We start from the raw sequence: 15,078 nt of genomic DNA on the forward strand, positions 1-15,078 counted from the left end.
CATTTCAGTTTGCTTTTTGAAATTACCTGTGACGACGTACAAGTGGTTCCATTTCTGACTTTGACAGTTAGCTGTGACAGGTAATTCAGGCTATATGTCAAGATTCTAGTTCTGGCTTTGACATTTAGACTTTTATAATGGGAACGAGTGAAATCTTACCGATCATTTGCTTTTCAGCACCTGCTTTTTTCATACGCTGTGGCCTTTTCAATGGCAATAGACCCCTGTTGTCAGGCTGCTGTCTGAGACAAGGGCCCGGCAAGTGGATTGGGACTTTATCACGAGAAAGCTTTTGCTGGAAACCAGGTGGTCGAGACACAGGTGACAAATCTGCCCACGGACATCACGGATGTCACTCGAGCTTTATTTCAGACACAGACGTATTTTGATTCAAGTACGTGTGGCTGAAGTCATAATTTATTTCTATGAAAAATTGATTTTATCTTAAACTACTTGACCAAGGACCATAAAACCCACATCATTATAATAATAATAATAATAATAATAATAATAATAATGCATTTATTTTATATAGCGCTTTTCAGGGAGCCCAAAGACGCTTGAAGGTCTTTGTCCGAGGGAGTTCTGGTTGTACCTTGCTTTTTTCCTTTACCAATGACCTTGTATGTTTTTTATCATTTAGCGTGCTTATTCGCTATTTTACTGAAGAATTGTTGTGCATTTAATGTTGTTCCGTCGTTATTTAATTTAACGTTAAGAATGTGAAGAAAGGGGGAGAGGAGGACATAGGGTTGGAGGTGGAAGGGCAGGAGGGAGTTTGGAGATAGATGTTGAGGAGTTGGTAGGGGGACAGTTGTGGACTTGTGGTTGAGTTGGGGGCGGGAGGGATGTTTGTGACTTGTGGTGGGGGAGATGGGGTCAGCACTTGGTGTTTTGGGAGGGGGGGGGGCAGAGTTGAGATGTGGGGTTGGCAGGAGGAATTGAGGACATGATGTATTATACATAGAAATATAATATATATAAATGTAAATATATAATTTCAAAACACACCTGGTCACAAGTGTCCCTCACTAACCGGGTCCTCAGTCGAAGTCCTCAGCATCATCCCGTTTCGGCCCTTCAACTTCGATACGGTCAGCTAAGGTGGGCCAGCAGGGACACATACTCCTCCACATGCAGCAGCTACACCTGGATGCGTACATACTCCCACCCCAGCCAGTGACAACACAGACTACAACAACAAAACCGCCTCCACTCCCAGAATCCACAGCCCCTCACCTACTCACTCACGCACCAAAAAAACCCCCACACCTAACCAAACCTATGTAAAAACCACACCTGTGTGTGTATGTATCCAGAGGAATTAAACTAAAGGCCTGGAATAATAACACCAACTGGTTAGAGCATCCACTCTGATTCTGGCAGGTCTGCAGTTCAAACCTCAGCTGAGTCATTCCAGAGACTTTGAAAATACTAGTACGTGCTACTTCCTTCATTGATGCTCAGCATTTAAATTGGATAGAGCAGGGACAAAGAACCATAGGTTGGCTACCATTGTGCGGCTTAATGAGGCTAATGGCCTTCGTCTGCATTGAAGTTATTTCTAAGGGAATTCATAAAGTAACTAAACAAATTACCTTGGAGTACAAGGTGATACTGAAAGTCATGACGTATATCAGTCTGAATAGTGCAATACCTGTTGTGTAATAAGCAAGAAGTTTTCAAGACAATAACACAGTGAGTAAGCAGCATCAGTTTCTGTTGGGTCTCTCTCTATATTAGTCTGCACTTGTCACCACATTTTGAGAGAATTAGTTTGTCATCGGGAGTTTAAGGCTGAAGTTATCTCAGACGTACTTTCTCGGCTAAACTCTCTTGAGATTGTTGGAGTCCGCAGACCAAATATTCGTCTTATCGTCCACAATTGCCTGGCGATGAGAGACGTGACACTTGTGCTGTCATGCTGTAAGACAGTTTATGTATGTGCTGGCATGCTCCTGTTGTCCTCAGCTGTTATTCTCAAAAACATCCCAAGGCTATATTGCCAGGCTAGTGATGGCGTGGATACTTCAGTGTTCTTACGGAAATGCGGCTCCGATATCTGCCTCATAATACACCAAACGCCAGAAAGTCGATTTTCTTTCTTTTCTCTCCTGTTCACCCATGGTTGCCTTAGGTGCGGAGTGTTGAGGTGTGACATTCTACTTCCCTGGGCCGGTTATACTCACTAAGCCTTGAAATTAAATGTTTACATCAAGTGCAACATGAACCAAAAATACACACAATCGAGCAAATCAACTGCATCCTAAAATTGTGTGTGCAAATCCCTGTGCTCTTCTCCTGGTTATACAACTGTCTTCTGTGCGTTGCATTTATCCATTGCCAGACATTTATTTCCACTTAGCGAAACAAGTCATTCCGCCTGAACACAGTTGGGTGTCCAAGTTGATATATTTCTACGTGCCGGTGATACTGTCACAGATCATTTACCGTGACTTCAACATCAGAATTTACACTACCTCTGGACCGCTTGCAGCCCGCAACACATCTACCTGTGACCGCCTGGGGTTTACACTTGACAAGGACATACATTGTGAATGAGAGTTGCAAGGTTACAACCTCTACAAAGTCCTGAATCACCAATGATGTGAATATGAGTTTTACCAATATGAGAAGCTCTCGCTCAACTGAATTTGAGATGAGGTTGTTGGGGAAAAGCAAAGATTCCATTCATTTCAACTGCAATGATGGATTCCATGACCTTGCTGATGATTGGAAGTAAGTTAATCTGACTGTAGTTAAGACTGTTGATCGAGAAGAAAATTTTGCTCGTCGATCAAGAAATGCTACTTTCAGACGAGTCTTTCAGACAAGGCAATAAGATTGTTCCCTTAATGGAAACGCTAACTTTACATTTTTTCAAAATTATTTTGAGATGAGATGGCCAGCATGAATTTCAGAATAGAAAACCGATTTTGGCAGTTGGTTGTCGTCCGTCCATACGACACGCGTGGCCGACCCAGTGCGGCGTTGCTATGACAAGATGTGTGAACATCGCTTTAAAGTTCGTAATGCGTATAATATAGCAAACAACGTCTAACTCGACTGAACTGATTCAGAGAGATCATGAAGACGATGAACAATGTTGAACTGAGTACGCTGTACCGTGGTATACCACTTATCACTGCAACTGGAGTGAGTTATACTCTATTTACTCCATTTATGTATTATTTATTTATTATATTTATTTATATTGTATTTGTATTGTATTTGTATTTTGTATTGTATTTTGTATTGTATTTTGTATTTTGTATTTGTATTTGTATTTGTATTATATTTATTGTATTTATTTATTTGTATTGTATTTATTTATTGTATTTATTTTATACATTTATTGTGTTCATTTATTTATTTAATGTTTCTTCAACTCCATTTACTTCCATTTACTACAACCCTCTGTGAGTGGTGTCACAAATAGCTTCAAGTAGCTGACCACTGACTCCAGAAGATTCAAGCATGTATAAGATCCGAACATGAGGAACATTATCAAAAGCCTTTCTGCAGTCCAAATACACAGTCAAGACTGTGACAATTGTATTGAGTGACTAAACGGTGCATCAAATGACTGTGACTGGTGCATCGAGTGATTGTGACCGGTGCATCGAGTGATTGTGACCGGTGCATCGAGTGACTTTGACCGGTGCATCGAGTGACTGTGACCGGTGCATCGAGTGATTGTGACCGGTGCATCGAGTGACTGTGACTGTGACCGGTGCATAGAGTGACTGTGACCGGTGCATAGAGTGACTGTGACCGGTGCATAGAGTGACTGTGACCGGTGCATCCAGTGACTGTGACCGGTGCATCCAGTGACTGTGACCGGTGCATCCAGTGACTGTGACCGGTGCATCCAGTGACTGTGACCGGTGCATCCAGTGACTGTGACCGGTGCTCCAAAACCTCCAGTAATCGGGTATCACAATCCGATCACTCCTGAATCTGTACTGCTCATCACCTCCCTCAAGATGGCTCATAAGTGTATCTCTGATGATCTCCTCCATCAGTTTGCCGACCACATATGTCAAACTTACTGGACGATAGTTTTCTGGATTGTATTTCTTCCCTTTCTCGAAGATGGGCACTAAATTAGCTCGCTTCAAGGACTCTGGTACCTCTCCCTCTTTCGAAAGCTCATCAAAGATGATTCATAGAGGTTTACATATTTCCTCATACGTCCATCTCAATATTCGCGAATGCAATCCATCAGGGCCAGGGGACTTCTTGATGTCTAATTTTAACAGGTATTTAACTATTTTATCGTTTGTAAACTCCACTTCATTTAATACACAACTATAGTCCCTATTTTCCAACAACGGTGCGGACAACAAGAAGTCCTCAATTCTAAACAAATGAGCAAAAAAAAAAAGTATGTGTGCTTTCTGTAAATCACTAGCAAAGGTACAGTCACGTGAAAAAGTAAGTACACCCCATGTAAAGTTTTGACTTTTTCAACATATTTCAACATACAGCTATTTCATCTTCATTTCAACAATATTGATAGATAAAGGTGATATAATATAACAAATATCATGAAACATTTACATTTTGTAGTCCATTGTATAATTTAAATAAACATAAATGCAAATTTTGCACATGGAAAAAGTAAGTACACCCCATGAAATGTTTTTTAAAATCTTTTTAACATATGTGGACATATCAATATTTGATCTTCATTTAAACAGTATCTATAGATAAAGGTCATCTAATTGAACAAAAAACAATGGAAAATTGACTTTGCACTAATTTATTCAACAAAGAATTGTTGCACAGCATGCACAATTGCATGTACAGCTCGTTTTAAATCCCCCAAAAACATGTCGATGGGATTTAGATCCGGGCTTTGACTTGGCCATTCCAGAACCCTCCATTTCTTTCTTTTCAGCCATTCCTTGGTGGATTTACTGGTATGTTTAGGGTCATTGTCATGTTGCAAGGTCCACCTTCGGTTCAGCTTCAACTTTTCCAACAGATGGCCTCACATTATCCTCAAGCACCCTCTGGTACAATGAAGAATTCATAGTGGATTCTATGATGTTGAGGTGCCCAGGCCCTGATGCGGCAAAGCTGCCCCAAACCATAATATTTCCACCACCATGCTTTACAGTTGGTATCAGGGTCTTCTGGTCAAATGCTGTCTTTGGTTTTCACCAAACATGTCTTCTGGTACTGTGGACAAAAAGCTCTACCTTTGACTCATCTGTCCAGAGCACATTGTTCCAGAAGTGCTAGTCTTTGCCTAGGTGTTCATTGGCAAACTTTAGTCTTTCCCTGATGTTCTTTCTGGACAGCAAAGGTTTCCTCCTGGCACACCTCCCATGTAGATCAAATTTGTGCAGCCTCTTTCTAATTGTAGACTCGTGCACTTTGACATCAACAGTGGCAAGAGCTACCTGTAGGTCCCGTGATGACATTGTGGGGTTCTTAGAGACTTCTTTCAGCATCTTGCGGTCTGCTCTCAGGCTGAACTTGCTGGGGTGGCCTGTCCTGAACAAGTTGGCAGTTGTTTGGAATCTTCTCCACTTGTAGATGATCTTCCGGACAGTCGAATGATTGATTTCAAATTGTTTGGGGATCTCTTTAAATCCCTTCCCATACTCGTAGGCATCTATAACCTTCTCTCTGCAGGCCACAGAGAGCTCTTTTGATCGAGGCATAGTGACGCCGCACACTTCAACAACAAAGAGCAAACCAAATTAAATGTCTGAAGTTTAAATAAGACAGGTTCCTCCAAGATCCTCTCTGACGATGTTCTAATCATTTGCACCTGAGCTGGTGCACCTGATTCTAATTTTAGGTATTTGAAGTAGTGATAAATGTAGGGGTTAGTCAGGTTCACTATGTAATTTCGTTGGAATTTTTGGGGGATTTGGAAAACGATATATTTTTGGAAACTATATTGTATAGTCAGTCAGAAAACCAATGTTGCTATTTGCACAGACTCCTCTATGGCGGCCATCTTGGATTTTCAAAATTGCCGCCGTAGAACTAATTTTTCTCAATATCTCAGCTTCTAAATAACATAGAGCTTTGATTCTAACGGCTAAACATACATTTTCAAGGGCCCCGAATCCAATGGTAACAAGTTCGATAAGCTAGACATGACCATAGAGCTCCTATGTGGCGGCCATCTTGGATTTTTCAAACTGGTTGCTGTAAACTTGATGTTTCTCAATATCTCAACTTCTAAACAACATAAAGCTTTGATTCTAACGGCTAAACATACATTTTCAAGGGCCCCGAATCCAATGGTAACAAGTTCGATAAGCTAGACATGACCATAGAGCTCCTATGTGGCGGCCATCTTGGATTTTTCAAACTGGCCGCCGTAAACTTGATGTTTCTCAATATCTCAGCTTTTAAACAACATAAAGCTTTGATTCTAATGGCTAAACATACATTTTCAAGGGCCCCGAATCCAATAGTAACAAGTTCGATAAGCTAGACATGACCATAGAGCTCCTATGTGGCGGCCATCTTGGATTTTTCAAACTGGCCACCGTAAAACTGATGTAACTCACCTTCTAAAGAGCACAGAGCTTTGATTCATCATTGAGTAAAGTCATCATCATCCTCATCATCGCTTTCGTTCATCACATCTTGAGAGTCCTCATCATTTTGGCACTGGATGTCACACTGACAAAGGTCTGTACAAGCCAAGTTGTTTGTTCTGCAGGAACATCTAGATGAAGAACAGTCTGTTTTGCACTGACATCTAACCATTTGAATGATGGCCTTGGGGGCTGGAGGCTCCTCAGTTGTGGTTGGTTTCACTTGTCCATCCGTGTCTTTGTAAAAGCCGTTTTGTAGGGGATTCAGCTGAGGATCCTGTTGAGCAATGCTTGCCTGACCCCACACTCTGGCTTGGATATGGACTCTAAGGATGTGCTGCTTGAGAGCTCCAAGAGTAGGAGGAAGCCTGTCACTTTCTGCCATGTGTTTGCAAAAGAGATACCATCGTCGTTCGGGGATGCTGTCGATGTGGATGCCATTTGGAGAGTAAGCAGCGCATACAAAGTTAGCTAGTGTGGACAACATGTCCTCCGTCACTTCAGTTGCATCTGAAAGCATTCGCACGGTGTCTATGACATCTTCACTTGCTTTGAGGTAGACATGCAGCCAGGTTGCTTTGCCTATTCGAGAGAACCTCCCAGTGTTGTCTGCCCCTGTGAAAGCATGAAAGGCTGGCAACGCCTTTGCTCTTTCGACCCCGAGAGCTGTCCACAGTGGCTCTATTTGAAGTATTCCAGAGGCCATGGAAATGGATGTATTCCTCAGCAGTAGGTCATAGTTTGCTATGACTAGTACCAGGACATCTATGTCGGGAGAGAAGAACACCAACTGCGCATCATGTGGGTTTCGCTGGGATGCCAGCACGGCCTGGTTGGCCACTCATGCGCCACCTCTGGAAGTAGTGGCAAGGCACCAACCCGAGTCATGGACTGGCGTTCAGACAAGAGCGAGTTGTATCCTGCCCAACCTGGAATCTTGCTGGAGTGTTCCCTCGCTTTCATCCTGGATAGAGCAGAAGCAACAACCCATCCCAGTTGTGTCAGTTGATAGGATCTGGAGACCCCCTTGTTGATGACAAACTCCTCTGTTCTCTTCGTAAGCTGTGGTTTCGGCTTGTCACAGTGCAGCACATCTACATGGTATGGAGTGACCGATAGACTCTGTGCATCACCGATGATCAGAGGTTGCGCAACTGGTTCTCCAGGGACATCTGACTTCTGGTACACTGCAGTAATCGTTGCGTGAGTGGTTCCTTTCCCGTCAGGAGTATCCTCGGCAAAGTCCGTGTTGTCTGCAGCAAAGAACACAAAGGCTCCCCTTTTCAGGAATGGTGGCACGTACAGACCTTCAAACTGCCTTGTGTTTTCTACGACAGCATTGGCAAGAGCAATTTCCATGAGGAGGGCGCAGACAATCGAAACACAGTAGCCATGTGCATTGAGAAGTCCCATCAGCTTTTTGTTGCGTGTGTCATGATGGACAGTCAGAGCCAATCCCAGGACTTGGGGGTTTTCTCTTGAATAGGGTGGCCTGAATGTTGCGGATTCGCTGCTTGGTTTGTACTTCACCTGTCTGTTGGATTTGAATCCATACATGATGTTCTGACTCACAGTGAGTGTTGATCTGTCAACAACACTGGTCCTCTTCTCAGTTTCCAGCTTGTCGACAGGCCCTACCATTACCCAGCGGATCATGATGTATAGTTCAGCCGGAACATCGTTGATATCGCTGGACACCTGTATGGTATTTGCTTCCTGGTCCTTCTTAATGAATTCTGCGATGCTCTTCCGTATCACTTGTGCTGCTTTGTAGATTGTCTTCATGTTGTTCTCGTCATCGCCATCACTTGTGATTGCAGAATGAACCATGCTTTCCTCACATGCATCTGGACAGTAGAGGATGGCCGATTTTCTTCGGTCTTTTTGGAGAACAGATGTCACGCTTGGCAACTCAGTGACGATTCTTTCTTTCAGCCACTTTCTATTGAATGTAGGTACATGCTTTTCCAAGTGTTCTGCGCCAATCATATTGACATAAGTGGTTTCAATGTCATCCATGGAGAGATAAGTTTGGTTTTGTGTTTTGACATCTATCAGGTTGATCATCTCAATCAGACTTGCCCGTTGCAGCAATAGTTCTTTGTCTGCGCTGCTTCTGTTTGCGCTAGGTCTGTCTCGTACTGCATGGAACACATGTCTTCTCCAACAAGATTTGTGGTACCGAAGGTCAATTGCGTGTGCATCACCTGGTGAGATACATGTGTTGAATCGTGTTTTCAATAATGCATCTTGGGACTTCTCTACAGCCTCTCCAAGCTCTTGACCAGCATTTTCAGTCCTAACCTGGTAGAGTAGTTGGCCAACATCTTTTTGGCAGAAGAAACACTGCTCTTTATCCAGTGGCACTGTACACGAGCGTGTGAACGGGGATGTTGCATCAGATGTTGATGAGCCTGGCTCGTCCATTTCTGTGCTTTCTCTCTTCTGTCCGCGTTTTTTTGCAGTATAGTGTCCAGTTGTTACTGCATGCGCATGGCGGTCTCTGGCACGTTGTATCTCGCTCTTGTTAGTTGCACTGGAGTAACAAGTGCGATGCCAAACTGCCTTCTCTGTAGAGAGTGTTTCTTTTGTGCTGTTTTGGAGTCGTTTATGGACTTGAACGTAGATGCCATCATGCAAACTGGCCCTTTCTTCTATTGTCTTCAATAAATGTTGGCAGGAATCTATTCTGGGGTTTAACACCAAGGATCCTTTCTTGACATCATCAGCCTTGCATAAAATGCACTGCTTACAGTTCGTGGACTCCTGGGCTTGCCCCGCCCCTTCACCATCTTGTTGCATCTCACTCATAATGTGACATGTAGAACCTGCAAAGACAGCAAAGCAAAGGGAACCGTCACCGATATATACAACCACCACCACAGACATATTGATGTATAATAGGCTACAAATACACTACCACCATCACCACAATATCAGGTATATTGCTCAGTATATAAATAATACAAAAACACACGCTGTAAACTAATTATTTTCCTCAGCTGTACCCTGGGGATCAAACTTATTACTTTAGTAGCTTGTCCACCCGTAAACAGATTTTAAGTTCTCATGAACATTAGGAGTATCTGTGTGTTATTTGGCAGTATGCCACAAAGGCCCACAAAGGGCAAAACACTCGCAGTAGAATAGTATTTCTCATTACAGTCAACACAGTCAGGTTCAGCATGTCCAGATTTTAGATTTCGTTGGATTGTTTTTGGGATTTAGAAAAATCAAAGCTCCATCTTATTTAGAAGATGAGATCCTGAGAAACATCAAGTTTACGGTGGCCAGTTTGAAAAATCCAAGATGGCCGCCACATAGGAGCTCTATGGTCATGTCTAGCTTACCGAACTTGTTACCATTGGATTCGGGGCCCTTGAAAATGTATGTTTAGCCATTAGAATCAAAGCTCTGTTATTTAGAAGCTGAGATATTGAGAAAAATTAGTTCTACGGCGGCAATTTTGAAAATCCAAGATGGCCGCCATACAGGAGTCTGTGCAAATAGCAACATTGGTTTTCTGACTGACTATACAATATAGTTTCCAAAAATATATAGTTTTCCAAATCCCCCAAAAAATCCAACGAAACTTTAAATCTGGACATACTGAACCTGACTAGGTGTACTTACTTTTTCCACATGCGAAATTTGCATTTATGTTTATTTAAATTATACAATGGACTACAAAATGTAAATGTTCCATGATATTTGTTATATTATATCACCTTTATCTATCAGTATTGTTGAAATGAAGATCAAATAGCTGTATGTTGAAATATGTTGAAAAAGTCAAAACTTTACATGGGGTGTACTTACTTTTTCACGTGACTATATATATTGCCGGAAATGCATAGTCGCTTCGCTGATGGGAATATTAAGAGAGGATGGGATTGAGAAAGGAGGGGATGGGATAGGAGGGGAAAGGGTTAGCAAAGAGAATGTGTTGAAAAGTTGGCACTGAAATATCAGTTGTTACAGCATGTGTCGTATCAGTCACCCCTCACGTATATATGGAGAATACATTGCAGAGCGAAGAGGGTAATTCTGCCTTTTTTGCTTCAGTAATAAATAGATGGTATGGTGTTTTGACTGACAGGTTTTCAGAGAAAATAAATAAAAAGTAACTTTCACCCTTTAAAAATCGTGCAAATAAATTATTGAAATATCAGGTGCTTTTTTGTTTATATCCTCTTCTCACCTGTGTTGCAAGTAGAGCGACCTGCTTTGTGATGCTTTAGAAGCCGGTGTATAATGAAAAATACTCTTTGATAGGGCGATATATCACTGTTATATGAATAAAATGGAAATGTTGAAAAAAAAGTATTGAACATAGCAAGTGTTCTGTGAATATAATCGATATGAGAAACGGGATTGATGGAGGCTCACCATTATTATAAGTGAAGAAGAAGATGGAGGGAGAGTTTTTGTTTCAATATAAATGTAAATTGAAACTGGCCCATCTATCCTCACCTTACTCAACTATATCATACTGTTTTCCAGATACTGGACAGATGCATGCACGCAGGTACGCATGCAGACATGCCGAGACCAAGCTCCTTTTATATTATACAGGTGATCCAAAAAGACCCGGACAAATTTGGTTAATATATTTGCAATCATAAATGATACAACGATACCCGTTGATTTATATGATACAGAAACTCAGTTTTGTGACCACCATCGATACACTTCAATATGAGCTCCGTTTATGATGTGCAGGACATTAGGGCAGTACAAGAGATCTTGCCATGTTCAGCTCAGCATGTTTGTGTCCAACAGTGCACATGCAGATGTGATCCGAGAATGAAGATCCTGCAGCTTTGCTTCCTTGGTGTTGGAGATAACATCATTAGCAAATCCCCAAAGAAAAACAAAATCAAGGAGGATTATGTCTGGTGATTGTGGGGGCCAGGTGGTTGGTCCATCTTGGTTCATCTTGGCCAATCCTGCGACCTGGAAATTTTTCATTCAGGACGGCTCGAACAACTACGGCCTAATGAGGGGGAGGCCCACACCGTCATGTTGAAAAATGTCTTCGTTGAAAAATGTTGAAATCGGGTTGCAGGTCTTCAATCTGTGGGAAAGTGAATCCTTCCAACATGTTAATTTAAACCGTTGAGGTCACTGTATCCTCCACAAAGAAAAGCGGACCCACCAGGCGATCATGGAGAAGGCCACAGCACACATTGACCTTTGGGCTGTTGCGTATGTGTTCAATGACTATGTGGGGGTTTTCAGAGGCCCAGATCCTCACATTGTGCCGTTGACCTTCCCCGATACACGAAAGCAAGCTTTGTCTGTGAGCATGACCTTTTTCAGTTAATCTTCATCACCCTCTATGCGACAGACCATTTCCAAGGCAAACGCCTTCCATTTGGGTCCATCACTTGGTTTGGGTTCCTGCAGAATCTGTACCTTATAGACATAGAGCTTCAGTCGTTTATGCAAAATCCTGTGTGCAGTGGTGGTTGATAGTCCCAGTTCTCTGGATGTAAAATCCTGTGTACAGTGGTGGTTGGTAGTCCCAGTTCTCTGGATGCGCCTCGGATTGATTTTCTGGGACTTTGTTGAAATGATTCACACATTCGTTCAACATCTGTTGCACTTATGCTTGGTCGACCAGTATTTTTTCTGTTTCTGACAACTTCCAGTCTCCTTAAACCTCTTGTACCACTCTGTGATACTAGTCCGCGATGGCAGATTCCTTCCATACCTTGTGTGGAAATAGCCAGCTTCAACACTTGTACGGAAATTACGTTGAACTTGCGTGTCGGATCTCATCTCGATGAACCATTCGACGCACTGAGCTTTCTCCTGTGTAGTCGCCATTTTAAATCATAGGAGTTAAAAAGAATCAGTTGTGTTAGAGTAGACCCAGAGTGGTATGCAGCAAAAGCACCATGAGGTGTAGCAAAAAATAAATAAATAAATAAATAAATAAATAAATAAATAGTACTAGCTGTATCAGGCCACTCAGTCTGTGGAGTTCAACGAAACCGAAAGATGATCATTGAGGTTGTGACGTGACAATGACCGTCTCCCCGACCTTCAGCGGAGACCACGCAGTGGACGGAGGGGCACAGGAACGTGCACGATGGTGGCGCTGACGGTCGTTTGAAATTTAAACTTTAAGATTACACACCCAATTTACACTTTGAGAACACAAGTTAGTCTCAGCAAAACTTACCATGTTACAGTCGTTGTGAAGACACCAATCTTGCCAGCTCCTGATCTTCAGCTTTGAGGTAATCTACCTTTTCTATCTGGTTTGGTCTACATGCAGCACCTGTCTACCTTTGGTTGACTTGCTAATGCAGTTGGATTGTTTGTGAGAACCCATCTTGATCACTTATTATCTTCAGGCAAGAGGTAATCTACCTTCTCGGCCTTGTTTTGTCTACACGCAGCACCTACCTACCATTGGTTGGCTTTCCAATGAATGTGGTCAAGTTGGGATTGCGTCACTCAAGGAAGTCACAGAACACTGGTCATTGCACGCATTCATCTTACCCCCAATGAAGATTATACCCACTACCTGATTGCATTATCATATGCTGGTAGGTATTAGGAAGAATTGCAGGTAATTCACATTGCTCTTCCCATTGACCACATAGCTCTTGGGTGCCAACTCTCTATCCGGTGTTGATTTTCCTTCCGTTGCACATTTCTACAAATGTCCTTGTAATTCACGTCAAAGTCCATTGGCATCCCTTATGCCCTGGTTCTTCATGCAGCATATGTACAACAAGCACTTCCATGAGCCTTCAATCAATGAAAAAACAGTGCATTGGAGGATTTTGTCATGGCCATTAATCCATGGTTATTGGAGTTCTTTAAATACCTAAAATGAAAATAGAGACACACTGGTTCATTCCCAATAGAGACGTGAACTTTACGCCTTGTCGGTTTTGCTTGCAAGTTCTTCCGGCTCTTGAAAGCTCGCAAGTTCAGCATCAGCAGCATGCTTGCTGCACTTGTGACGGTTCCGCAACACATAAAAGGTTGGAGAGTGTAGAGAAAACTCACAAGTCAAAAGAGGACTCCACAGTGTTTAGTGCTCACGAGAGCTTTGGGTTTGCTCGACCGTTAAGTACACGATCTCGATGCTGAGAATGCCAGGGCCTGTCATCTGAAGTAGAACAAGCACAATATGGATCCCTTGAGATCTCCTGAAATTCTCCTAAGATTGCCATTGGATCTCGTGAAAAGTAATTGGAGACTTGTGCATGGGTGAAGCTTTCGCAACGAAGATTTGCTGTGAGTGGGCAGTGCCGAATGTTTGCATATATGACAAGCAAACTTGCTTAAAGAGAGTGGAAAAGACTGCAGGTGGTTTTATGTGCATTGACAATAGGTGATTGCGCAGACCTCTTCAAGGCCCCTGGGGAAAAAGGTGCTTCACAAGGAAGCAAATAAATGAAGGCGAACGGGCAGCTCGCACTGAGGGGTGCGGACGAGAAGTGGGTCGTTCGATGAACAATCGTGACCTTACGGAACTGGGCAGGAAACGATGTGGAAAGAGCATGAGTCATGGGACGAGACAAGGAGACAAACAAAAGAGGCGTCAAGCCTACCTGTCTCCAGGCAGCAGCAAGCACTTAGCCTCGGTGGGAGATGCCAATGATGCATCTTCAATATACTAATTTATTAGCGACATCAAAATAACGTTACCTTCTCAATGAAGAAAGTGCTCCAAGCTCAACCCTATCAAATTATTTATCACCCCATAATATTGTCCTGACAGCCATGTGATTCAACCCGGGGTGTATTATTCAATCATATTGCCAGGTTTGATGGTATGAACTCTAAGTTAGAGACTTTATGTGGCAGTGCTTTGGTTCAGGTTATAAGACTCGACGTGCCATCACCTTTATAGGTGTGCACCGCAAAAAGTACAAAGACGATTCTCCAATGGTTCAGAAGATGTTCACAATGCACATATTTTCCGTTGCAATATTCTCCATCATTGATCTATCCTCATTTCCTGAGGCAAATGATGGCGGCTTATATCAACAATTTGTTATTTTTTTAAGCTTGGATGTGATCTGGTATCCATGGGAGCAGATCATTCATGGACCACAATGGGGAATCTTCTGGATGTTTTAGATGAGCATTACAGGTATGCTCAACCTACAATGAACAAAATGAACACAAATAAAGATATATGAATAAACTTGAACATAGGGGAGACAGTTTGGCCCATTATGTCTGTGGTGTGTCCACAACCCATTAACCGACTAAATCACTTTACTTTTCTTCAATGTACTAACTACTAACCCCCTTTTTAGTGTAACCCTGATATAAATTAATGTTGGCATACAACCATCTACTTGTTTGTAAAGGCACCTGTGAGATCTTTAACCTCCACATCCTACAGTGCCTTCAGAAAGTATTCACACCCCTTGACTTTTTTCACATTTTGTTGTGTTGCAGCCTGAACTTCAAATGTATTAAAGTGAAGTTTATATTTTTTGTCACTAATCCACACACACCCCACAATGTCAAA

The 15,078-nt window shown here is 42.4% G+C and overlaps 1 protein-coding gene across 1 annotated transcript in view; it reads left to right on the plus strand.

The window, feature by feature from the left end:
- LOC137423810 (disintegrin and metalloproteinase domain-containing protein 12) overlaps positions 1 to 11,379 on the plus strand; it is a 974,424-nt gene extending 963,045 nt beyond the window's left edge. Inside the window, exons 16-17 of the mRNA XM_078773544.1 lie at positions 11,073 to 11,144; positions 11,292 to 11,379. Of these exons, the coding sequence (XP_078629670.1) occupies positions 11,073 to 11,144; positions 11,292 to 11,379 (160 nt within the window). The remainder of the gene's footprint in view (positions 1 to 11,072; positions 11,145 to 11,291) is intronic.
- Positions 11,380 to 15,078: the final 3,699 nt, after the last annotated feature.

The sequence above is a fragment of the Myxine glutinosa genome, chromosome 3, assembly GCF_964187855.1.
Source record: "Myxine glutinosa chromosome 3, kmMyxGlut1.1, whole genome shotgun sequence".
Classification (NCBI taxonomy): Eukaryota; Metazoa; Chordata; class Myxini; order Myxiniformes; family Myxinidae; genus Myxine; species Myxine glutinosa.